The sequence below is a fragment of the Setaria viridis genome, chromosome 3 (genome assembly GCF_005286985.2).
Source record: "Setaria viridis chromosome 3, Setaria_viridis_v4.0, whole genome shotgun sequence".
Lineage (NCBI taxonomy): Eukaryota > Viridiplantae > Streptophyta > Magnoliopsida > Poales > Poaceae > Setaria > Setaria viridis.
This window is the reverse complement of record NC_048265.2, coordinates 6,578,645-6,603,532: the sequence shown is the minus strand read 5'-3', so window position 1 is coordinate 6,603,532 and position 24,888 is coordinate 6,578,645. Positions and strand designations below refer to the sequence as shown.

The 24,888-nt window shown below is 45.4% G+C and overlaps 4 protein-coding genes across 8 annotated transcripts; 2 read left to right on the top strand and 2 right to left on the bottom strand.

The window, feature by feature from the left end:
• Positions 1 to 8,558: 8,558 nt before the first annotated feature.
• On the bottom strand, positions 8,559 to 10,805 carry LOC117848380 (uncharacterized). Its single transcript, XM_034729758.2, has 3 exons — positions 9,886 to 10,805; positions 9,260 to 9,526; positions 8,559 to 9,178 (listed from the first exon to the last, which is right to left on the bottom strand). The coding sequence occupies exons 1-3, from the start codon at positions 10,045 to 10,047 to the stop codon at positions 9,059 to 9,061; spliced, it is 549 nt and encodes a 182-aa protein (XP_034585649.1). The 5' UTR covers positions 10,048 to 10,805; the 3' UTR covers positions 8,559 to 9,058.
• A 142-nt stretch (positions 10,806 to 10,947) lies between these two features.
• Positions 10,948 to 13,140, bottom strand: LOC117848379 (large ribosomal subunit protein uL16). Its single transcript, XM_034729757.2, has 4 exons — positions 12,980 to 13,140; positions 11,714 to 12,215; positions 11,511 to 11,592; positions 10,948 to 11,204 (listed from the first exon to the last, which is right to left on the bottom strand). The coding sequence occupies exons 1-4, from the start codon at positions 12,987 to 12,989 to the stop codon at positions 11,136 to 11,138; spliced, it is 663 nt and encodes a 220-aa protein (XP_034585648.1). The 5' UTR covers positions 12,990 to 13,140; the 3' UTR covers positions 10,948 to 11,135.
• Positions 13,141 to 13,972: 832 nt separating this feature from the next.
• Positions 13,973 to 17,427, top strand: LOC117848399 (thioredoxin H4-2). 2 transcript variants are annotated; one of them, XM_034729800.2, is made up of 6 exons: positions 13,973 to 14,161; positions 14,256 to 14,437; positions 15,269 to 15,338; positions 15,451 to 15,564; positions 16,184 to 16,306; positions 16,853 to 17,427. In XM_034729800.2, the coding sequence occupies exons 3-6, from the start codon at positions 15,318 to 15,320 to the stop codon at positions 16,997 to 16,999; spliced, it is 405 nt and encodes a 134-aa protein (XP_034585691.1). In that variant the 5' UTR covers positions 13,973 to 14,161; positions 14,256 to 14,437; positions 15,269 to 15,317; the 3' UTR covers positions 17,000 to 17,427. The 2 variants fall into 2 exon arrangements, with proteins under 2 accessions (XP_034585691.1, XP_034585690.1); XM_034729799.2 differs by lacking the exon at positions 13,973 to 14,161 and having other exon boundaries at positions 14,168 to 14,437.
• A 135-nt stretch (positions 17,428 to 17,562) lies between these two features.
• On the top strand, positions 17,563 to 22,933 carry LOC117848398 (protein NETWORKED 4A). 4 transcript variants are annotated; one of them, XM_034729797.2, is made up of 4 exons: positions 17,563 to 18,351; positions 19,618 to 19,677; positions 20,514 to 20,654; positions 20,820 to 22,933. In XM_034729797.2, exons 3-4 carry the CDS (start codon positions 20,552 to 20,554, stop codon positions 22,628 to 22,630), a joined length of 1,914 nt encoding a protein of 637 aa, XP_034585688.1. In that variant the 5' UTR covers positions 17,563 to 18,351; positions 19,618 to 19,677; positions 20,514 to 20,551; the 3' UTR covers positions 22,631 to 22,933. The 4 variants fall into 4 exon arrangements, with proteins under 4 accessions (XP_034585688.1, XP_034585687.1, XP_034585686.1 ...); XM_034729796.2 differs by having other exon boundaries at positions 19,618 to 19,723; XM_034729795.2 differs by lacking the exon at positions 19,618 to 19,677.
• Positions 22,934 to 24,888: the final 1,955 nt, after the last annotated feature.

Sequence of the window (24,888 nt, the reverse complement as noted above, 5' to 3'; positions counted from 1 at the left end):
TGCAAATGTAGCGGTGAGCGGTTTTCTACAAAAGCCACATGAAATCAGAATTTTCTCTTCTTGGTGTCGAAATATTTTGGAACCCAGAAGGCATGGCGCAAAGAAATCGAACGTATTTACTGTAGCGCAGGATCCTGCGCGGACCTTTTCCACGATTATAGAAAAGGTGAAGAGTGTTTTGCAAAATTGTGTGCGCCCGTGGCAGCCTCCGGACCACAGGATCGGCCGCGAAAAAAGGGCGACGTGGCCTGGCTGGTTGAGCCCCGCTGGACCCCGGAAAAAGAGATCTTGATTAGTACTATCCTTTTCATAGTAATATATCAGTGTCCTTTTCAAAGTAGTAATGTTCTTTTCCCTGTATTGTTTGCCCAAGAAATAAGGCACGTATTTATTTTTGGTTCATGACAAGGAAAAGTGACACTGGTGCCTATACTTTTTTACACCTGACAAATTCCAGTGCTCTCAATGTCAAGTAGACAAAAGACGGATACACAACCTTCTGTTCATATTATTGCAAACTGTTTCACTGACAGACTGAAATCCTTCCTACTCTTTTCTTTTTCCAGGTTACATACTAGCCTTTTGATGGTATTATTATGATTTGTTGCTACCTGAGTTTGGTGATTATATTCGCTGCACAGTTGACATTTTCACCTCTCTTGTTACAAAACTCTACGAGGTATATTGTGTTAGCTCACTTAGAAGAAACAACGGCTATTATTATTTCCAAACACTATAAATTTCTCTTGTAATATTATTGTTCTTTCCATAATCTTAGTCAAACTTCAAATATATAGTTTGACTTAGAACAAATCTAAAAGTCCTCATATTTGTTACATAGGAAAAATCCATATATTTGTCACATATAACGGTCTATTCCCCTAATAAGCATTAAAGAAATAAGCAAGCGCCAACACCAAAAAAAACAAAGCCCTAAGTTAAAGAAATACTATAAACAAGCGCTAAAACCAAAGAAAAAAACAAAACCAGCCAAAAGTATTACAATGCCAATCAGACCAGATCTAACCCCTCACGGGTATGACCAGTCAAACCAGCCGATTTGACCGCGAGGGCCAGTAGGGAGAACTCAAATTCCAAAGAGATTTACTCGTTCAGGCAACTAAGCATTTGCTTATGCGTCAGTCGACGCTGTGAGCCGTCGGATTGTCGATGGAGGCACCGGATCGATAATCGACCCCGTCTTTGTAGTAACGCCCGTTCCCCATGCTATCGGCCGTCGGCCCCGCCTCTGTGTTCTGTGGTGCCCGCCCGCACTGGTTCGTCTCCTCTCTCTCTCGTTCGTGTTTTTTTTAAATGAACTGGGCAGGAGAGCTGCCGATTATATTAAAAAAAATATCCAAACTGAGCAGTACAATATACACCGGCGGGTTAGATTGAAACATCAACACGAGCCGCAAAATTCATCAAACTACTCACCTCAACTCAACAAACTCGCTAGCCGGTTAGATTGGAACATCAACACGTGCAGCACTGCTCATCAAAACACACTACTCAACTCAAACACCCTCGTCGGCCGGTTGGATTGGGACATCAACACATGTCGCATAACGCCGTCACACCACTCGATTGAAACCTCCGCAGCATTAATCGCTGCCACCATTGACTGCAGCACACCACCAAATGGCTACCACCACGACACTCGCACCAACACCACCACCAGCAGCCACATCTCTATTTTTGTTTTTTGTTTTTTTGTATTTTTTCTACCTGCCGAACTGCCACAAGAGATAGGCGTGGCGTGAGCTTCCAAAGCGACGCCTCCAAGGAGGGGAATGACACCACAAGTAACACCGTTGCCCGACCAGATGGCCTGGGCATACACCTAGGAAACCGCAAGGAGAAAAGGGGCAATTTGATGACGCTTCCAAGGAAGTAAATGGCATCCGAAGATGTCGCCGTCATCGGCCTTAACAAGGCAAGACTTTCACCACGACCCCAAGTCCCCGAACCGCCCCAACCATAGCCGTAGCCTGCTCCTCACCGGACGTTAGTGACATACTAGCATCCCCGCTATCACCAAACACCATCGCGCGCCGCGAGCGTCCCCACGTCATGCACTAGCAAAGAGCAGCGGCCACAATGCCCAGCGACCGATATCTCCAGAGCCACGAGCAAGCCCCTCCGTAATAGAGGCAGCCAAGTGCTGTCAATCACGCCACCAAGGCGCCGCTGGCACAACCTGCTCGGCCATCGCTAGCCCCACCACCACAGCGGCACCGGCAAGCACCCGAGCAAGCCACTACTAGCTATGCTAACACGGTGCCGCTAAAGCACCACCGCCGCAACCACACACGACAACACCATCTGAGGGAGGGGCGCTCCACGATGATCATGTTGCCGCCCGACACAGGAGCCGTGCGCACTAGCACAAGCAGCAGGCAGCACATGGCCTGCAACGCCGCCTTGTTGCAACACGGCACCAGGGATAGCAATTTGTGGCCTCCAACACGTAGCACAGCCACCGGAACAGCCGTCCCTGCTGCCGTGCCTGCCACTGGTCGCACATCTACCAAATCTCACCACTAGATCCAGATCTAGGGTAGGTAGGGTAATGGTAGAGAAAGAGAGGAATGGTAGGGAGGGAAATAAGAGGGAGGAAGGATGTTGAGGAAGGGGCCGTCACTGCCGCCGGCCGCTAGCGGCGGCGACGACCAGCTTGGTCGCTGGCAGGGGTTTGTGGCGGGGCAGGGACTCGCCCCCTAAGTCGCCACAGACGCGATGACGCGGGGGTTGGGGGCTGTGTTCCAACCCGAATGAGATTTTCTTTCTCGTGTTCGTGTTGGGGTCAGTAGAGGCAAGATCGAAGGAAGAGGGCGCGTCGGAGACAAGGTTGAGCCACCCGAACCCCAGTGACGCCTGCCCCTTCCTTCGTCTGAAGGAGTGTCGCCGCTCGTGCTTGAGGGAGTGTCGCCGCCATCCTCAAGGTCCCGTGAGAGACCACGATGAGCCCAAGAAAATTCCTAACCACTGTAGATGTTGTGTTGGTTAGTCTGTACTTCAATCGAGGAGTAATGGCCATTTTAGGGGCGCAACGATTTGTGGCATCAGCTAGTTCCACATCCCAGTTCTCAAAAAATTCTCGTCTGTTGAAAATGAACATGAAATAAAAGAGAAAATTAGTTCTGTTGCATTGAAAGATAGCGACTTCCGTAAAATACCACTAAAAGACATCGGCCCCGTAAAATACCACTGAAAGGTGTAGATGTTAACTGAAACTCGCACTCCATCACATTTTTTCACTGAAAACTTATTTTTGGACACTTTTTAGCATATAACATGAACGTGGATTACCTTGCTACCTTGGCTTAGGGACCAAAAGAAAATCAAGTCCCAAGCATTATCCACCCGACCCGTCGCCCTCCCACCCACCCAGCACCAATGATGTCGCCCCTCCCAGCACTGCAACCCCACCCATCCATCCCTGTAGGTGGGAGTCCCGGTGCACGAGCATTCTCAAGCGACCACCCTCGAGGTAGACCTACGGCTGGGCGCCCTCCACCAGCGCCCGCCCGCCCGCCCTCCGCCTGCCTTCCGATTTGCCATCATCCGCTGCCCAACCTGGTGTCCCTAGGTGGCCCCTCAAGCCCGGTGTCATCAGATGCATCCAATGGAGATCCCCGAAGGGTAAGATTGAAACCATAGCTCGTCCTATCCCTGTTACCGCTCATTGTTCCTCATATGCTTCTAGGAGATTAGTTGTATTGTAGAAATTAGTTGTAAACACGCGTGTTGTGAGATACGTGGACCAATTTTGGTATGCAATTGGAACTAAATAGTACTACTTCAATAGGAATTGCAACAAATGAGTCAGATGGATTAGAAGTGGGGATCCCTTAGAAGTGTTGTTAATTTCTGCACTGCTACTATTTTCATGATCGATGAGAATAATGCTTGTAGAGTAGTGATTGATGTATCCTCCTTCTCAACTATTGAAGATGGCAGAGCAGTGTACCAAAAGGGCAGATGTTTGGAGTGGTGTGTAGATTCAGATGAGTACTCTATTATTGGCATGGAGAAGGATGTTTTCAAACACTTTACTTGGACAAGCAACTAGGAGGCAATTTTTTGCTTTGTAGATCAAAAAGGTTAAACAACTCACCTTGCTACTGATCAAGAGCTTCTTACCTTGCTGCGGGTTTCAAAAATTGTGAAGTTCATCATGACTGTTGATAAATGTCAACATGTTGGTGTTGCTGGGATTGTCACAACTAGGAGGCAATTTTTTGCTTTGTAGATCAAAAAGGTTAAACAACTCACCTTGCTACTGATCAAGAGCTTCTTACCTTGCTGCGGGTTTCAAAAATTGTGAAGTTCATCATGACTGTTGATAAATGTCAACATGTTGGTGTTGCTGGGATTGTCACTCAAATGGAGGATCAAAGTCAAGTCATAGATGAGGATAATAACCTGCAAGTTCTAGTCATCAATGAAGGTCAAGGTAAAGTTGTAGATGCAGAATATGAAGGTCAAGAATGGGCAGATGAACCAGATTTTGGGGTTTCAGCAGCTGGTCCTGCTAGAGTAGAGGAGGAGGAGCACTATATGGACCATGGTTTTGACCCTGAGGGAGATGATCCAATTGGAGCAAATGAAGAATGGAGATATTTCAAGAAGCAACAAAAGGAAAAGAAGAAAGTGGAGACGAGAGGGAAGGTATATGAAGGTACAGATCATGATGTTGTACCAAGTGATGAAGCCACTATGATGAAAGTTGTTGTATATACTGCACACACTACATATGACAGAGACAACTTGTACTTGATTACATTGTTGTTCTATAGTAAAAGAAAGGGAGGAGGTGGTACTTCAAAATGCAAGAATGCTTCCAAAAAGTCCAAGAAGAATGGTACAGGAACAACCTCTACTTCTGAGCCCCCTACTGAACTTGCTGTTGAATTACCCAAATCTAGGTAAGTTGAACCTCAAGCTGCATGTTTTTACTAATATGGTTTCTTTTTTCCACATGTAAAATGACTTGATTACATTGTTGTTCTATAGTAAAAGAAAGGGAGGAAGTGGTACTTCAAAATGCAAGAATGCTTCTAAAAAGTCCAAGAAGAATGGTACAGGAATAACCTCTACTTCTTTAGTCACTCAAGCACCTGGTACAGCTATAGCTAGCCCCTCTACTTCCTTAGCCATCCAAGCACCAGTTAGTCCAGGACCAACAACAAGGATGGCGGCTTCTGTTTCTACACCAACAAGACCACCATGCACACCAGTGAGTCCAGGACCAACAAGAAGAAGAATGGTAGCACAACTAGATATATCACCAGGAGGCATTGCTAGGAGGGTCATCATAAACTAGGCTAGTGTGATCCTGAATCATTTTATTGAACTGTTGTTGTATGAAAAAGTCATGTACTAAACCTATTTCGGGCATGTGTTGGACCAGAGCAATATGGTTCCTGTACTGAACCTACGTTGGAGCAATATGGTTCCCATACTGAACCTAAGTTGGCTCCTATATGTTTACTGAACCTAAGTTGGCTCCTGTATGTGTTGGAACATTGCACTATATTGGCTGTGGGATGTGTTTCATCAGTCACTTGCAAGATGTGTTGGTCAATGTTAGTCCATGTGTTGAACCAGAATAATATTTTTCATGTGTTTGGTCAATATTTAGTGCATGTGGTGACTTGTATAGTGAGCTTGTGTTGAAATGCTGTCAGTTGAGACCTTGTGCTTGTTTCTTATGTTTCTAGTTGTCAGGTACCGGTTTGGGGGTATTTTTGTCCAAGTTAACAGAGCTGATGCTGAAATCTGACAGATTTGTATTTTCAGTTGAGGTCTGCACCTTTCAGTGGTATTTTACGAGGCCGATGTCTTTCAGTGGTATTTTATGGAAGTCGCGATCTTTCGATGCTACAGAACCAATTTTTCCAGAGCAATATGGTTCCTGTACTAAACCTAAGTTGGCTCCTGTATGTGTACTGAACCTAAATTGGCTCCTGTATGTGTTGGACCATTGCACTATATTGGTTGTAGGATGTGTTTCATTAGTCACTATGTTGCTTGCAATATGTATTGGTCAATATTAGTCCATGTGTTGAACTATAATAATATTTTTCATGTGTTTGGTCAATATTTAGTACATGTGGTGACTTGTATAGTGAGCTTGTGTTGAAATGTTGTCAGTTGAGGCCCTGTACTTGTTTCTTATGTCAGGTACCGGTTTGGGAGTATTTTTGTCCAAGTTAACAGAACTTACGCTGAAATCTATAAGATTGGTATTTTCAATTGAGATCCGCACCTTTCAATGATATTGTATGGGGCCATTGTCTTTCAGTGGTATTTTACGGAAGTCGCGATCTTTCGATAAAACTAATATTTCCAAAATAGGATACCGATAAACCAAGGGCTTTGGTCCATAATAAAAAATGTGTAGAGACTCCTACCAAATGAAAAAGGCAAGTGTCTACTATGGATATAAACAAGGCAATGAAAGAACAAAGAACTACAATAAATCAGGGAGGGATATCTGATTCATGTAAGTTTTCCAAAAAAAATAAAAAAGAATGTGCCCGTTAGAAGAGAAACTATATGTTCGAGAAGACCTAAACAGAGGGATTCCAATAAAGCGCATTTCTTTCTTTGTGACTAGGATTAGCACAAAGTAATCAAATTGTTTGAAGAATGGACTTGTCATACTAAACCCGGTAGGCGCTGAAAAGATCCCTAGCCTGTCAAAGCTCGGCTACGAGTGATCTCCTAGGTTTGCAACAACCCTGCCAAAGCTAGGCTAGCTGCCTTGGAAAAGCAGCTACATGGAGAAGCTGGGTATTTTTCGGCCTGGCATTTTTATGTGCTGGTGGCATACTGAGTTCTATCGCAAATTGAGAAATGTATGAAATATCCCTAGAATTATATAACACAAACAAATAATGACTGAGGGTTTGTTTCTATTTGTATTGGCACATGACAATAATATAAAAATATAGATATGGAAAAGAAATTTTAAAAAAATTAAGCCATTAGATATATAATAGAAAAAACGCACACGCACACGACACGCACAGCTAGGCACACATCATTAGCAGATCCATTACATGAAAAAAATTGAGCAAATCATCTAGTACTCAATGAGTTATTACCGAAGCTTAACAAGTTGGATCAACCTGCAGTAATTCATGAGCAAGGAAAAAAAATCCGAACATAACAGCACAATGCAACCAAAAAATTCAGAACATGACACCACCTGTCAAGCAAAAAAATCACCATCGCTCTGCAATTTTCATCCTCATCCATGCATCATAATATTTACAGCACTCACATCAACCAGCACCAACCATCTAAATCCATTTTACATACAATAATTCTTAGTGAACTGACAGGCTTCATCTCTAGGCTTCATCTCTACAGTGATACATGGCAAATTGGTTACTGTTCCAGCCTGCCAGCTACTTCAACAGAGAAATCATGCTGTGCTCTATGAGATGAGACCATGAACGCTACTATTTTGGCTTTGGCTTTTCTTCCCTGCCCGTGCCAGCCGAGACAGGCCAAATCAAATCCATTATTAACAGAGCTAAGAACAAGAAAAGAGTAGAAATGGTACCTTAGCTTGGCGCCGTGCAGTTGTTTCTCTGGAGAACAGGTGCGGCAGGAGGTATCCTGGGGTCAAAGGAGATCTGCGACAGGAGGGGTATCGAACTTTGGGGCCGCTGGGTACTGGGTAACCTAGCTCCTGAACGCGACGATGAGACTGGGGGAACCGGCTGCACAGGGATGTTAGAAGAGTTTGGCATCAACGACCGATTTGTTTCCCTCCTGGCGTCACCGCATCAGCAACCAACACGGAGTTGCTGGACCAGCAAACCCCTAGCTCGTGGAGAACGAAATGAATGGGGAGGGGCCAGACGGGAAGAAAGAAGTTCATCCTACTTATGCAGTGGCAGGCGCGGGTAAATACATGCAGTCTCAGGGACTCAGGGTGCTCTCATTTTGCCTACCCACATAAGGCGCAATAAGCTACTTGGGCCCCTGCTAGTGGCTTGTCTATTGTCTCCGTTGGGGCATGAGCGACATGGGCTAACAGATGCCAGTGATCTCAAGGAAGAGATGGTTCCATGTAAATGAGGTACTACCAGAGCACCTAAAGTCACAACACTGGGATCAGATCTTATAGGTTATAAAATCTGTCATGATGATTAGCAGTTTTTCCAAATAATCACACGAGAAGACATGCCTATCAACAGTTTTTCCAAACAATAACAAAGGAAGACATGATACTTGTAGCTTCTAGCTTAAAATGATCTCACATTGCTATTAGCAGTTTTTGACTGATTCATTTATTCACTAAGAAGAAACACCTCAAGATCAGATAAGAATGTTAAGCATTAAAGCAAGAATACATGCAAATGAAGCTCACTGTTTACACAGGAAAACATTAACGACCCAGCTTATCCTATTCTTCAGTATTCTGTGTCAATGTAAGGCCTAGAAGCTGCCAATTTCAGGAGCACAAGACAAAGTACCTCAAAATTTTGCCAATACCACAGATATACTGAGGAATGAAGCATCATTGTATCATTCAGTAATAAGAAGGAATAAATGCAAAGTCAAGTCCTATCAGTATTTACAATATATTATTGCTATTCCTCTTAGGTCAAAAAAAAAATTATACTATTCTTATTGATTCGGGAATGCACCTCCAGTTTTAGTACAATATCCCATGAGGCCATCAGTCCATCTATGATAATATTTTTCTTGTTCTGTACTTGTATCCAAAGATTATAGCTCCCAATCAAATTAAAGCGAACACAATGAACTTGTTCAAAAGGGATTAGGCTTAAAGTTGCATTGTATTTTTTCTATGGCTATCAGTCCAGTTAATAACTTAGCTTGAGTTCAAGACTTTTAAAACATGGGATAGATTGCAATAATTGTGCAGATACAAGAAATTTGTTATAAATTTACTCTTAGTTCTCCTAAACTTTGGAAGCTAGATAAATCAACTATATATAGATAGCACAGACACTTATAGAACTGTAACATCAATGAAAATAAAGAAACATACCCAAAGGTAGTCCACATTTCAATACAAGCGAGGATCGTTGTGATAGACATAATATATAGGCGGATTTTTCAAATGGTCGTCAGATGACATCCCTATGACATCTCCATTGTGGTTAATCACTGCCCCTCCTATGGCACACTGCATCAAAGAAATATAATGGTTAATGAAACAATGAAGCACTGAACGAATACATCAAGAAACTATACAAATGATTATTACCTTGTTAGGGAGTTTGCGGTCGAGATACAGGAATTGATCTTCTTCTAGCCACACGATACTGCGATGATTGAGCTTAAAGGACAAGTCTTCGTCCCTAGACAATGTAAATACCTCCTGACCATAGTATGGGCTACAGCCAAAAGAGGGCAGCTCCAGCTCATACGACGGCGCGTTCACCGATATCTCCAGCAAAGCAAGTTGATAATTCTCATCAAAGAACAGCAACCGTGCCTCTGAACTCTCCATGTCAGGCAGGTGAACAGCTAGCTGTCAAGATGAGATGTGAATAAATATAGTTCAGTTGTTCGAAGCAGGTGCATTGAAGCACTGCTAAAGCATGAACAATACCAGTTCAGGCACCTTCAGAAAGAACAAGAACACAAACCAAATCATAACTCGGATAGCTAATATTCGAGGACTTCATTACTGGTTTGCTGTGACGCAAAGGAAATTAAAGCAGTCTACTGAGTGTTGAACTTGGACCTGTTTACTGTCCATGTTGAATTTGCAGGAGAGAATAAATGTTTCTGGAAGCGGCAAAGCGCCCGATTGGAAGACATTTTTTCTAGAAGTGCACCCCACTGCTTCTATTTCTAGTGAATGGGGAATTTTTGCTTTTTACGTACCTTGAGTGTAGGATCGTACAATTTATCATCGCGGGTGCAGAAAACTACACGGTACGAAGTCAGTACCCTCGCGCGCTTCTCTTCCTTGTTCCAGTGGGAGATGCCGCTGCACCGCAGGTTCTCCGTCCCATCTGCAACGCACAAAAGTAGTTCACATGTCATCACGCATCAGTAAAAACAAGCGAGGATTAACATAAATCGGGCGCATTGGGTCGTGCGGCGGCCGGCTTCGTCTCCTTCTCCGCCGTATTCAGCTTCTTCGGAACCGCCGCTTCAAGCTCTTGATCAGGGACCTCCTCTTCCGCCATGTGCTGGCGCTTCTGGCCCTTTCGGCCTCCAAGCTCAGGCGACGCAGCAGGGCTCTCCGGCTCCCGCGCCGCCCTTCCCCTTGTTGATCCGGAGCCGTCGTGCGTCCCATGGCTTGCTGATTCCGGCTCCATAGTCACCGCTGTAACCGTCGGCTGGGCGAGAGCGAAGCACCTCGGGTGGGCGGGCACGCGGTGGCGGCGCGCGGAGCGGAGAAACGGACAAGCAAAGAGCGCGGCGATGCGAAGGAAAAGGGCGCGCGACGGGTGGTTTACGCGAAGCACCGACGGGCTTTGGGCCCTGCGTTTCTTATTCCTCCTCCTTCGGCCTCTTTCACGTTCCCACGGTTACAGCGCGCGTGGAGGCGGCCTCTTCCTCCACGGCCTCTTTAAAGCTGCTGCCTGCTGGGAAGCCAAATTCAGTCAACCGTTTCGATAGACAACAGACGAAACCTACACAGCTTCCCTTCTGACCATCACACGATTCCAGATGAGTATTTACCACTACACCCTAAAGATAAACACAATTCCATGGGCCCAAGCCATGGAACCATATCTCAGAACGGGAACAAAAATTTAACACTCGCCCCGAGACAAGTCCAGCGGTGCCAGTAAACCACACCGCATCATCACCATACCGAAACTTTACCAAAGCAGAAGGCAAATTATGAACAAGGCAGGCACGTAACTATGATTCAGAAACAAAAACACTTGACGGTCAGCATTCAGCACATTCCCAATCAGATACTGGCACAAGTGAGATAAAATTCCATGAAGCAGGTGACATATAATTCCATGCATAACGATGTTCAACAAGATAGGTAGGTTCAGACAAGGAACAGTAATACCACATAAACACTTGGAATTCATGTTCCACAAAGCAAAATAAGATAGGCTAAAGCAAAACATCTGGAATCGCATTCCCGCTGTAGAAGTCTAGGCAACTTAAGCGACGGCCTCAAGGAAAGCCTTCCCAGGAGCGCGCTTCTCAAGCCGGCCATGGTTACCAAGCAGCTGCAACAAGGGTACAAGACAATGGAATCAGATTTTAAAGTTGTGCTCGAGATCATAAATCAAATCTAATACATGAAGCATGCTCAGACAAATGTAGGGATAAACAGTAGGCCAGTAAGATTGTCTAAAATACACTAAAGCACAGTTGCTAAAAAGATTTATAGCTACCTGTCTAAAATATGCTGTCCAAAAACCAGAGCCTAAAATATGCTTACATAAGCAGTGGCCAAGGGAAATTATCTCTAGCTAAAAAGATTCTGAGACATCCACACAACCAGAGGCAGCTAAGAAAAATTATAGCTTTACCTTGGCGTTGACACCATCAGGCATAATTCTACCCTCACTCTTGTACTTCAGGTAATCAGCACGGCTGAACTTGGTGAAACCCCTGAAAAAGGAAATGCAAAGATAAAAAATTAACCAAAAAAAACTTGATGCAAGCAAGACATCTAGGCAATTTGACATGTATCATTATGGTTCAACAGCTTGAATGTATTCTTCACACTCACCACTTTCTGCTCTCAATGATCTTTTGGCGGCCAGGGAACTTGAACTTGGCACGACGCAGAGCCTCGCTAGCATGGGCAGCATTGCTGTCCTTGCAGCGCACAGAAAGGAGGACCTGGCCAATGTCCACCCTAGCACAGGTACCCTGGGGCTTGCCAAAGGCACCCCTCATTCCAGTCTGGAGCCTATCAGCCCCAGCGCATGAAAGCATCTTGTTGATACGGAGCACATGGAACGGGTGAACCCGGACCCTGAGGTGGAAGGCATCCTTTCCTGCAGACTTGGTCATGTACTTGTTGCAAGCGATACGGGCAGCCTCAAGAGCCTCACTGGAGACATTCTCCTTCTCCCAAGAGACAAGGTGCACACAGTACGGGAACTCATCAACTCCCTTCCTCTTCATTCCAACATCATAGATCCTGATCTTGGGGTCAGGTACACCGCGGCAGTACCTCGACTTGGGGTACGGCTTGTTCTTGATCTGGCGGTAGCACCTCGCAGGTCCTGAAAAAAATTCAAAAACATAATGTCTTGTTTTCCACAGCAAACACTAGCATCAACTGCAGTTAATGATAAAATGAACATACGCATCATGTATTAAAAGAGTAAGAGTATATGCATGCTAGGCAGATTGTGCAACAGTGCTGCTTCATGACAAAAAGAAAATAAAACAATGAGACATAATATTACAAGAAAAGGGAAAGGCTTGCAAACAGGAAGCATCCTAATCTGTCAAATTTTTGTGAAGCATGCGTTTGCTGACCATTTTACAAGGGAAAGCATACATCTGATTAAGGAATCCCAAGAATTAACCCTAAGAAGAAGGCTTTTCAACTACTAATAGTGAATCAATTTCTTCGCTCTACCATTAGTCACAAAGATCATTATGACAGTGATTATTACAAACCAGGAGAAGGCATTTCAGGACAGACTAACAATCCAGTACAGTATTAGGCACAGGAAATCTGGAGGGCCTAATATCCAATGCCCAAGCTTGGTCCTACGATGCAGGTCTCGCAAATCAACAACTTATACTAGGCGACCACATCATAACTAACCAAATAGCAGGTATCCTTGTGAGGCTCACAAATCAAATCAACAGCAAATTACAAGAACTGGGCGCGTGCGGTCAGCTCGCAGGGATAATAAAAAAACAAATGGATCAAACAGATTTCGCAGAACTATCATGGATCTAATCGAGACTTGTAGCCCTATTCAGCACCGCAAGGAAGCAATCAAAAGTAGGAGAATAGGAAACGCGAGCTTACTTCGGCCCATGGCGGCGGCGGCAGCGAGCAGCGGCGGCGGCGGCGGCGCGGGGAGGAAACGAAGAAGAGGAGCGGCTAGGGTTGGGAAGGGAGCGACGCGGCGCTTTATGTAGCGGGGCAGACGCTGAATGGGGCCGTGCCGCCGTGGGTTTTGTGCGTCACGGCATGCGTGACCGCCGGCATATTGGGCTTCACGGTGCTGGGCCCTGGACGAGGTCGGTGGAAAAGCCCATGGGAGACTAGTAAAACTTGCGAGCCGACGGGCGGGGCTCATTTCGGTGAAGGGCGCCCAGGATTGGTATAGTGGCCCACTGAACCACATGAGATAGTGACTCGTTTGTGTTCCTTTTCGTTTTCCTTTGATTTATTACTGTATGTGTCTATGTCTATGCGTGATATATTCTTTTGATTAGGCTGGCACAGAGTAAGTCACTGTCACACATTCAGTTATAGTTTTTTTATTAAGAAAAAAAATCAATGAGTTTCTCCTAGGTTGTCTCTTTTTTTTTTCAAGTATATATGACGAAAGAGAAACACCAAATACGTAGGATCAGGGACACAAAAAATCAGTGAAGGTCCAAGAAAAATGGTATATACAACTATCAAAGGTGCAAAAATACTTGATCTTCCATGTTAAACTTGGATCAGCCCGTTCACGAGAGAAAAAGCGATGAAAAAAGATTAGATGAGGAAACTTTTTAATTCCAGAATACACACCACATCTTTTACCTAAAATTTGAAGTGCGAAAATTGGCTACATACAATTTTTTTATATTGAAAAAATGAGATCTTTGATGACGCAATCGTGCAAGAACCAACATTATCCACATGGGCCCACAGTCGCGAGAGCGCTACACGAAATCCACACGCGAAACTCCCCCCCCCCCCCCCCCCCAACCCAAATTTGTGCGCAAGGAAAAAGAGAGAAAAAGAAGCAATTTCCGCAGGCGGAAAGGAAAGGAAAGGAGTCGCGGCGAGGCAGCCAAGTGGTGGCCGGTGCGTCGCGGGCCGCCGGGTGGGGTCACGGACGGGCTCCGCGGTCACGCGTGACGCGCGAAGCCGGCCGGAACCATCCAACACGCGCAGCGGCCGCCGCGTCGTCGACTCGTCGTCGCCGTCGTCGCCGCCGCCTCGCCTCGCGTGCAGAAACAGACACGAGCTGCCTAATATTCCACGCCCGGTGTCCGCACCCTTTCCCTCCCTCCCTATCTCCCCTCCACCCTTCCTTCCCTGCATCCACCACCTGAGACTCGTCGTCGCCCTTTTCCCTTTCCAGGAATCACGCGTCACGAGCGGCCGCGGCGGCGGATTAGAAACCCCCTCCGCGCACCTACCGCCCGGGATCGCGAGGGTTGGTTTGGGTTTGGATCTCCTTGGTTGCGGGTCGAGTCAGGTTGTCTTGGTCCCCGTCCGCGCGCCGGCTCCCCTTGCCGGCCGAATCCCCCGCTCCGTCCCCAGGTAAATCATTGATCGCTTGGTTCCTCGCTGATTCGATCCGACGCGGCTTCCCCCGGATCCGTTTGGAGACGGCCGTTGCTCTCGGGTTATTGGAATTAAGGGCCGGGGGCCGGGTGTCCGGTTCTTCGTCGCGTAACTGAGGCGGGTGGTTCAACGATCAAAAGAAAGGGGACGGGACGTGAGAAGACCTTGGTTACCGAGATGGTGGGAATTTTCACAGCAATTTAGCTGGGGTGGGTTGCCACAAGAAATGCTTCAGGAAAGGGGTATTGCCGATTGCTGAAACGGTTGTGCCCCCTGCTGAAGTTCATAGTGATGACCAGAAGGTTTAGATTAGGCTGTTTGTTAGGATCTCCAGCTGGTTTAACTTCTGCTTGAAAGGGGCTAGCCATGTTTCGATGTTCGTCCTGATTACTGTGCACAGTCATGTTGTTCCTAGAAGGTTTTTTTATTTGATTGCTGTGCTGCTATCATGTTTGATTTGTTCGTAGAAGATGTTTTGTTGCTGGAAATAGCTGCATGGTAGTTATTTACTATACCGGCACCATAATTGCTGACCACTAGAACAGTATTCCGGTCTTTGATGAGCAAAACAGGTGCTGGAGTGTTCCTTTTCTTATCCAACTGTAGCTGTGGCTGTAGCTTACAGTATGTTTCTTTGGTCACATTACATGACACTTATCAGTTTTGACATAATGTTTGTCCAATTGTAGACGGCAAATGTACCTCTTTGAAATTAATTTAGTGTTATATCAGAATGGGTGTATATTCTTCTATCTTTGGAAATGAATTTTTGATTGGATACACATTGACCGGTTTTCCTTTATTCAGGCAGCATTTTGTTTCAGTGGTGTGCAAGCTTTGCTGATTGGAGTTCACAATGGGAGGCTGTGCAGGGAAGGTGAGCCTTCTGAAACAATAGTTGTTCTATTTTTTTGTGTTATCACAAGATGTTAACCTTGAATGTGAGTGTTTTCTTTTAATAAAGAATATATTTTTTATTCTTTGGCCAGGCACGTCGTGATGACGAAGATAAGCTTGATTTCAAAGGTGGAAATGTGCATATCATCACAAGCAAAGAGGGCTGGGATCAGAAGATTGCAGAAGCAAACAGAGATGGGAAAACTGTAAGTAAAATTAAAGGACTGGAGATGTCCAGTATGTCTTGTGATGTTTGTTAGTGCAAGGCTATGGAGCTAATAGGTTCAAGAAATCAAACTGCATAAACTACTCCAGTACCTACTATCATTCTCAATTTGTACAAAGAAAACACTTCTGCGGTGTAGGTGTTTCTGTTACAATAGATTGACTTCTTGATGGGATAATGAACTTCGTAATAAATTGTCCACAATGATTTTCTGCTAGCTTTTATTGTCTTAAAAGTTGACACTGAATGGGCTATTTCATTTTGTAAGAGACATCTTAGGGTGGTCTTGAACTTCTAATTTTGTTTAGAACTCTGAAGCCTGAACTTTTGATTCTCTTGTAACTTGTAGGGCCACTTAGTTATGTGAACTACTCCCTTCCGTCACAAATTGTAGGTCATTTTGACATTTCTAGGTGCATAATTTTTGCTATGCACCTAGATATAGTCTATGTCTAGATGCGTAAGCATAATAATGTCTATCAACTTAGAAAAGCTAAAACGACCTACAATTTGAAATGGAGGGAGTAACACATAAGGATTTTTAATGCAACTTCTACAATTATATTTATTAGATAGACTCATCAATTCCTTTTTTTCAGGTTGTGGCAAACTTCAGCGCTTCCTGGTGTGGACCATGCCGTGTCATTGCTCCTGTCTATGCTGAGATGTCGAAGACTTATCCTCAACTCATGTTCTTGACAATAGATGTCGATGACCTGATGGTAATCTCATCTTTACTTATGTCAAATCAATTTGTGGAAATATACATGGCATCAGCTTCTTTGTCATTGAGTAATACATCTAGTCTCTGATGCTGTATCAATATTATTATCTGCCCAAGGATCCCATTAGCATTAGTGCCAAAAGGCAGCATGGCAGATTGCTTTAATTTTTAGCTGCATTGAATCACCATGAGAGAGTATGAAAATCTTGAATGTGAATAGTATAACTGTATAAGTCTATGCACAGTTACAGTTTTTGTATCCGGCCAAGATTCCAACATGTGCAGCATTCATTTTTTTTTTAAAGCAACTTCTAGACTTGTAGTGTTGAACCAGGACATCTTGTCATCTTTTGTGTATTAAAAAAATTAAACAACTATGTGTTACATGCCACTTGACTTGAGAGTGGTACATAGTATGTTGTCATGATGATAGCTCTGTGGTTTAGCAAGTTGCACAAGTTGAAACCTGTAATTCTGTAAAGAAGTGCATGTTGCCCTGGTGCGTCCAGCTGTTACCTAATTCTAAATTTGCGATAATCTCCAGGATTTCAGCTCATCATGGGATATCCGTGCGACCCCGACCTTCTTCTTCCTCAAGAACGGGCAGCAGATCGACAAGCTGGTCGGTGCGAACAAACCTGAGCTCGAGAAGAAGGTCCTAGCAGCCGCTGATGGCAGTTCGAGCAAGTGACAGAGAACTGGACCAGCTTGGGCTATCTATGTGTACCATCGCGCTTGTCTCTCCTTGTGCAATAGTTTCCCAATGTATAGTTTGCTGTGTCTGTGTGCAAGTCCCATGTGTCGTAGAGATGATGCTTTACAATTTTGCCGCCGTGCCTGGTATCGCACATGCTCATGCTGTCAGGTTATGTGAACCTGTGCTTGCCGAGATAGAAGAGATAAAGGGGGAAAAAACCAGTAATGTGAAGCAACCTGGACTAAGAGTTTTGCGACACAATATTGGTGGATGGTAATGTGCTTGGTTGGGAAAATTGCTATGCTGGTCGGGTTGCATTTTCAGTTGTGATGTTGTTGTAGTAAATTTATGAGCTGTTTTGTCTTTTGTTGGAACCTTACCATCCTTATTATCTTTATTTTTTCTGGGCTTCTGGCCAATCATCTGGGATCAGTCCCTCGTGTCACTGGCTTAGCCTAATGGTACCTAAGACGTTTTCGCTAGTCGTATTTTCCTTCAGGAAAAAAAAAGGAAGTATGATTCCTGAAGCTTGATCAGTTAACATTCTCATTGTTATTTTGCTATCTTGAAACAAGCTTTGCACGAACTGAAAACGGTAATTTCATTCTTATCAAGGACGGTGAAAACGAATTCACAAGTGGTGTTTTAGCAATTTTCATTGTCTGTTTTGCCATGAACTATTTTGTGGTGAGCCAGATCATCCACTGCAACTCAAATACGCGCGCTTTTTTAGATGAATGCGTGCGCTTTTGAATGGTCTAAGCTTGAATACATGCAGAGAGAGGCGATGCACGAATTTGAAAAAACAATGATTTTTTTTAACAGAAAAAGAAGAAGAGAGGACCCGGGAAAAGGAAGGCCACAGGCCGCCGGAGAAATGGAGGAGGATCCTATGCGAATGCGGGGACGCTGCTCCCCGCGCGGCCGCCCACCGCGATCCCGGGCTTTCCCACTCCTCCGATGTCCCCACGAACAGAAACCGGGGCCACGGCCTCCCGGCCACGCGTGGGTCCCACGGGAAGCACGATCGCTCCACTCCAAGGTCCAAAGCCTCCAACCAATCACCACTCCCCTCGCGGTTAACCGCAGCTAATCCTTGCCCTCCGGCGGGTTAAACGCCGCCAGCTCAGCGGCATCGAGCGCCTGCGCGTGGGGCACACGCCGGGGGCATTATGGTAACTGCGCGCTGTTAATCAACGCTCCGCTCTGGAAGAGAAAAACCCACGCCCTCCTCCATTCCTCCCTGGGTTTTGTTTGGGCTTTAGCGCTCGCTCGCGTGCGTGACTGCTGCTGCGCTCCGCCTCCATTCCTTCGCTCGAGAGGCTTCGATCTCCGGCCGCGCTTCGGTAATCCCCGCTGCTCCTCGCCTCCTCTGCTGATTGTTGTTGGTGGATTTCGTGATGCGGGGCTTGCGGTTTCGTCTTCTCTTTCTTCGTGATGTGTGTTGGCAATTTCATCACTCTTGCGAAAGAGGGGAGTGGTTACCGATTTGATTTCCAGTTGGTTTTCTCTGACGCCCGGAGATTTTGGTGCGCGAGGACGATCACAGCCTTCTGCTCTGCTGATTCTCCTGCCTCTGTCTTCCTCTCCTCGTTTCCTTCTCCTAACGAAATTTGGCCGTCCGACGGCGCTGTTCGTCTTGACCAACTCCGATCTGTTCGGTCTCTTAGGGGTTCTGAGGGATTCCGGATTCGGTCCATCTTCTGCTTTCATGAGCCGTCCACGGATGCATCTGCGTCGTTCCGGATGCTCGGCCGTTTCACAACCGCGTGTGAAGGATACTACGCGGCTCTTTGTGTTCTGCTGCAGGGACTGCGGTAGTGTTAGCGCTGTTTAGATTGTTTTCGTGTTGTGGGCAGCAGCAACCTGGTAGGTGGTAGCAAAGTCATCAGCGTTCGTTCCTTAGTTCAGCTGTGGAAATCTAGGTCAGCTTTGCGTTCATCTAAAAATGCTGGCAGTGCAATTCGTGGCCACCTGGGAACCAGGCAAGGATGGAGCTAGCTTATCTCAATCTCTCTAAGGCATGGGCTGGGAATGGCATCAGTTTGTCCCATGCTCCCATGGATGGAACATCTTTAAAAACGGGTGGGGATAAGTTTTTTTTTCCAAGTTTTAAAATAATCATATTTCCCTGTGTACATTTCTTTACCTGACAAGTTCGTTTATTCATGAACTGGAAACAGAAAAAAAATCAAGGCATAGCTTCAGTTACGTGTTGCATTTAGTTCTTTTGAGCAGCTGGAAACTGATCGCTTTGTTTACTAATTTCCGGAAGAAACTGATCGCATATAGATAGACAGATAGTGATCATCACCTCAGGCTTCCATGTGCCCGTGTAGGTGTGAGCCGTGCCATGTTTTGTGGATCCCAGGTACTTAATTAATTTTCAATTGAGTGGTCTCATTTGTTAGATGGGTGGACATTGACAAGAACGTTTTTGGTTACAAGTTTACGACCTCTTGCTTGAACTCTCAAGTTTTGATCAATGTGGGGGTGCTACTTCGTGTTGTCCATTCTCACTGTCTGTGCTTCGGTTCTGTTCCCAGTTCATTGAATCCAGTTCCCTGGCCTACCTAATAGGAACTGATCTGTAGTTGTTGCGTCTTTTGCAGTTGGACTTGTGATAACCATGTCCCAGCCATTTCATCGTGTAGATAATTGATTGTTACAAGGTCTAATCAATTTCATTGTCATCAGTTTTCTAAATATGCAATACAGGTATATTTACCAATTTTGTCTTGAGAAGCCAGCTCATGAAAGCAGAAATTTTGTTTCTCACTAATGCTATCTTGTGTTAATATTTCTAATATAAAATATATTTTTTCCCTAAAATTCGAATGCACATGTTCTTTCTTTTTCAGATGTCTTCTTGAAGTAGTATGTTGCCTTTTCGAAGAAAAGGGTCATTGTCATTCACTCCATATATATTACTATTTGATAGCAGTTTGTTGCTTGTCCTGAGCTTCATGACAGTGATGCTGATAAGATCATAACGAAATGATTCCTTGCCTCTTCTTGGTAGCTGCCACCTGCCATTTTCTGGTCTCTGCCATTTTGCATTTGAATTCTAGTCCCGCTTCTTGCCATTCCTATTTCTAGGATAAGGCTGTGCTTTTCTTGGACGGATTATTGGTAATTGCCATGTTCTATAGAGCAGGCAAGATCTATTTTGCTGGCTAGAGCATTGCATATATTTATTTTTTCCTTTATACAGGTAAGCTTTAGTTACTATTGGGAACTGAAATTCATACCATAACTTGTTATATCAGCAGTTTATGCATTTCTGCGCTTTAAAGCTTTCACTACTTGTTGTTTTCCTTTCTTTCATGGATTGCTTTATTATGAATGTTGGAACGATTTATTCGAATTGTCATAAATATTGTATAGATTTGTGCACGAGATTCTGTTTCTCCCATGCTTACTGTTTTCCTAACAAGGCTAGTTGTGCTCCATGAATCATGCTCTCCCTTTTAACTACTCACTATTTTTCATTGTGAATCTCAATTAGGTGCATCTTAAAGGAGATTTTCATATACTTTGGTGAAGATGAAGAGAACCCGAAGGGCGCAGTCAGGAAAATCCCACTCATGGTGGTGGGATAGCCACATTAGTCCACAAAACTCTAAATGGCTTGCCGAGAATTTAGAAGGTAAGGACTATGATCTTCTATGCTCTCTAAACAACTGACTTGTTGTTATTTGCTATACAGTGTGATTCATAGTGCCTCAGTCATTTTGATTTTAGTACTTAGTATTCACTCTAATTAGGCAAGCCAGATTGTTTTCTGAATATAAGTATTCTTTTAAATTAACAGAAATGGAGAAGCAAGTGAAAGAGGTGCTGGGGCTCATTGGAGAAGGAGAATTCTCTGCAGAAAAGGCAGAGGCGTTTTACCAGCAACAACATCTGCTTATCACTCATGTGGAGAACTTCCATCGTATGTATCGTGCTCTTGCTGCACGGTATGACAATGTGACTGGAGAACTGCGCAAAAATATTCCATCATCTCTGCAATCACATGGCTCTTTGGGTGTCTCTGAATCAGATTCTGAGACACAGTCTTCCTCATCTCCAGAATCTGACATGCAAGAAAATATACCACAGCAGAAGCAAAAACCTGGACCAGATTACCTTGATGTTTCTGTTGGCTCTGGTGTTAGCTCTGATGTATCGAAGAAGGGGAGTGAAGGTTCCTCGTCATCTTCAGATTCTGATTCAGAGCTTGATGAGGCGAAAGAGGAAAATGGAAGCATTTTTTATGCCCTGAGCCAAAAAATCATTGAGCTAGAAGATGAGCTTCATGAAGCAAGTGTAAAGCTTGAAAAGCATGCACATTGCCAGGGTAATTTTGGTACCAACTCGAAAGTTGCTGAGCATGAGGAAAAACTGCAGACTTCAGATGTGGAATCCAATAACCTTCAGAAAGACCTTGAAGAAAGGGATTCTGCTTTAGAGAGCTTGACAGAAGTTGATAGTGAAAAGGAAGCAGTCGAAGCTGTGCTGTTGGAGCACAAACATGAGATCGAAGTGCTGAAGGGAGCAATGGCCTCAGCTGCTAAGCAGTTTGAGGTTGAATTGGCACATCGTGATCTTGAAATTGATAAGTGCAAGCGTGAGCTTGGAGTAGTCTCAGAGAAGTGTTTGCATGATAAGTCTACTCTTGAGGATGAACATAGAAGGCTCCAGGGAGTCATCAAGAATATGGAAGGTGACCTAGCAAAAATGTCACAGGAGAAATTGCAGCTAGAGTCTCGGATTGAAGAACTTGAGCAGGCAGCTCACAGCTTAGAACGTTCAGCGTCCGAGATAGTGAAGCTGCAAGAAGTAATAAGGAATACACAAGCAGAACTAGAAAAGGTTACAGAGGAGAAAGAAGTGCTCAAGGAACGTGCTAACGAATTTGAGCAGCTTTGTAGGGCCCTTAAGATTTCAGGTACAGAGGTTGCAATGCTACCAGAAACCATCAAGAACCTGGAAGCCCAGCTAGAAAGAGCCTTGGAAGAAAACTCAATACTTCAAGACCGGATCAAGGAGCTGGAGCAGGTTATGTCCGATTCTTTGGAGAAACATTCGCGTGAGCAGTCCTGTCTTACTTCTGATCTTTTAAAGTTATCTGAAGCGAATACTTCTCTTGAAGACAAATTGTCCTCTGTGGCAGCAGAGCTCATGCAAGTCTATGCTGACAAGGAAGAAGAATCTCTCAATAGTGAGAATCAAATTTCTGTGCTCAATCAAGATATTGCTGATTTCAGGAGCAAGCTCGAATTATTATCATCTGAGAAAGCCAAAGTTGATGATAAGTTGGCCAATCTGCTAGCTCATATTACCACTCGTGATGAAAAGATGAAGCAGATGGACGCCCACCTGAATCAGCTTCAGTCTGAACATGCCAAGCTGATGGCGGAGTCTGACTCTGCACACAAATCCTTGTCAGAGGTGCGTGCCCGGGTTTCTGAGCTGGAGGAAGAGGTCGAGAAGCAGAAACTTGTGATATCCGAGAGCGCAGAGGGAAAGCGGGAGGCCATCAGGCAGTTGTGCTTCTCCATTGAACATTACCGCAGCGGGTATCAGCAGCTGCGGCAGCTGCTGCAAGGCCACAGGAGGCCGATGGTGATGGCAACCTGATAAATGAACAATATCAGTTTGCCAAAGAAATGCACACTCGCATGTCTTTGGTTCTGTTCTATATGCAGCTTTATTCTTTCACAACTTCTGCCGTGCAGCTTCAGTTATTAAGTATTATGTGGTATGTGCGTAAAATGTAATGGGGTGGGATAATCGTGTCGTTCCTTTGTACTCCTTTGAATTTTGTTCTTGTTGTCAGCTATTGAATATTATGAATGTCATGCTATGCGTGATCTTTGATCTTTGTAAGCTATTCAATTTTCAGAATGTTATGCTAGGCATCATCTCTGAACTTTTCAGCTATTCAGTTACTAACAAATGTTGTCAACAACTGAATCCATGACATGTGAACTCTGTTTCCAATCTTTATGTGTCTGGCAGAAGCATCGGTTTGACTCTTCTGAGTTCCGACTGCAAAGGAGTCGGTTCGTATCCAAAGCTCTGAACTCACACTGATGCTGAAGTTGACCTTGTACAAGCCAGACCTAACTTCTTTGAAAGTCTCGTGTTTTCTGATGTACTAAGTCAGACCTAACTGATGTACTGGAAGACCCATATTTCTGAACAGACTTTTGGAGATTAGCTGAAGTTGCTAACATGGAGGACCGACGCGAGCATGTCCTGCCATGTAAAGCATAGTGCATTTTTTTAGGGAAAAAACCAATTTAAACCAGGGAATGAAATCCGGCTGGTCCTCAAATTTCACAGGTCTAAGACTGGAAGACATAATCTCGCCGGAGTGATGGAAAAATTTAGTTCATTTTCCCTTCCAAATAAGTTGTGGAAGAAGAATACATAAGGCTGATGTTGTGTTTTCGTTTGTGGAATCCGTATCTTTTGGTATTGGATTTTCATTAGCGATGCCGATGCTTGGCCTCTCGCACCCCGCTTCCTACACCAGCAGCCCGCCCACCCGCCTCCAGTAGCCGCGCCGAAGCCGCCCCCGCGTCGCGCTCTCTCCCTCCCCTTCCCTCCTCTCTCTCTCTCCACTCCTACTCCGCAACCCCTAGGCGCCACCTGTCACCAGTCGGTCGACAGCCGCCACTGGCAGATCCACCTCCCCTAAACCCGGATCTACACATCCCTGGCGTGGAGGTCCCTTCCCCGACGATGACCACTGCATCCCTCCTCTTGCTGTCCCTTCCGCTGCCGGTGGGCGAGCGGCGAGGGTGGCCGCGTCCCTCCCCGGCTGTCAAGTCTATCGGAGGCGGCGCCCCGTGCGCCGCTGCCGCGTGACTGGTTGGGTGGCCGCCTGCGCCGCCACCCCCACCCTCCCAACCCCTCTCTGGTGGCTGCGCCATCTTCCGCCGGCAGTGGGATCGGGCAACTGACTATTTGGCAGCATTCTTCGCCTCCTTCGCGCCCGGCGGTCCCCGGGCTCCTGGTGGCAGCGGTGACTTCTGGGGAGGGAACGGGGTGTAGGCGAAAGCCTTGTGCCTGCTTGCAGGTCAATGACAACGACGCCCCCGAGCGCCGCTTCCCTTCTTGAAGGCTTCATTCTTTCCCCTTTTCCCTCCCCTACGGTGAGCTTCCGAGTGAAAACCTTGACCATGTTGTTCGGATGACGACAGCGCTAGTGGCGTCGCTCCCTTCCTGGAGGCATCGTCTTGGAAGCTCAGCGGGTTCTTGCTGCCGTCACTGCTGGGATCGTTGCTGAACGCCACCCTTGGTCATCTCCGAGCGGCAGGGTCCTTATGGTGGTCGTTTGTTCTCCTTGGGAAATGTCTTCTTCTGCGCTTGCCTTTGTTTCGATTCGCCCACCTAACCCGGGTTGCTTAGGTCGTCGTCGTCTGGCGGATGCTTTGCCGCCCCCTCTTCTCTAGCGGATGCTTTGCTGCCGTCATTGGTTGCTTCGGGCGGATGCTTTGCCGCCGTGGTCGTGCTGGTTGGGTGGATGCTTTGCCACCGTTGTTGTGTTCGGGCGGATGCTTTGCCCCCGTGAGCCTAATGTTTGGGTGGATGATTTGCCACCGTTGCAGTTCTGAGACCTTTAGCACCCTTGTCGAGGTTGTATCTTTTGGCATGTTTAGGAGAGTGGCTGTGTTTAGGTTTGTGGGTTCAAAGTGTGCTTCCTCTTTGTTGCTTCGAGTCGTGTGGTGGTTGTTTGTGTGTTTCTTCAGTGTTTCTTTTTCTTTGGTCCTTTGTGCTCTCGTGCAGGTCAAACTCTGTTTGGCTTCATCAAGATTGTGTCTGTAAACTGCTTTCTTCTTAATCGAAAGGTGCTAAGGCACTCAAGAAAAAAAAAATAGTGATGCCGA

Coding starts and splice junctions, on each gene's coding strand:
- LOC117848398 (XM_034729795.2), top strand. CDS start 20,552: ATGAAGAGAACCCGAAGGGCGCAGTCAGGAAAATCCCACTCATGGTGG. Junction 20,655..20,819: donor GCTTGCCGAGAATTTAGAAG/GTAAGGACTATG, acceptor TTAAATTAACAG/AAATGGAGAAGCAAGTGAAA.
- LOC117848399 (XM_034729800.2), top strand. CDS start 15,318: ATGGGAGGCTGTGCAGGGAAG. Junction 15,565..16,183: donor CAAACAGAGATGGGAAAACT/GTAAGTAAAATT, acceptor CCTTTTTTTCAG/GTTGTGGCAAACTTCAGCGC. Junction 16,307..16,852: donor TAGATGTCGATGACCTGATG/GTAATCTCATCT, acceptor GATAATCTCCAG/GATTTCAGCTCATCATGGGA.
- LOC117848380 (XM_034729758.2), bottom strand. CDS start 10,047: ATGACATGTGAACTACTTTTGTGCGTTGCAGATGGGACGGAGAACCTG. Junction 9,527..9,885: donor TGTACGATCCTACACTCAAG/GTACGTAAAAAG, acceptor TCATCTTGACAG/CTAGCTGTTCACCTGCCTGA. Junction 9,179..9,259: donor ACCGCAAACTCCCTAACAAG/GTAATAATCATT, acceptor TCTTTGATGCAG/TGTGCCATAGGAGGGGCAGT.
- LOC117848379 (XM_034729757.2), bottom strand. Junction 11,593..11,713: donor ATCATTGAGAGCAGAAAGTG/GTGAGTGTGAAG, acceptor TTCCTTTTTCAG/GGGTTTCACCAAGTTCAGCC. Junction 11,205..11,510: donor CTGATGGTGTCAACGCCAAG/GTAAAGCTATAA, acceptor CCCTTGTTGCAG/CTGCTTGGTAACCATGGCCG.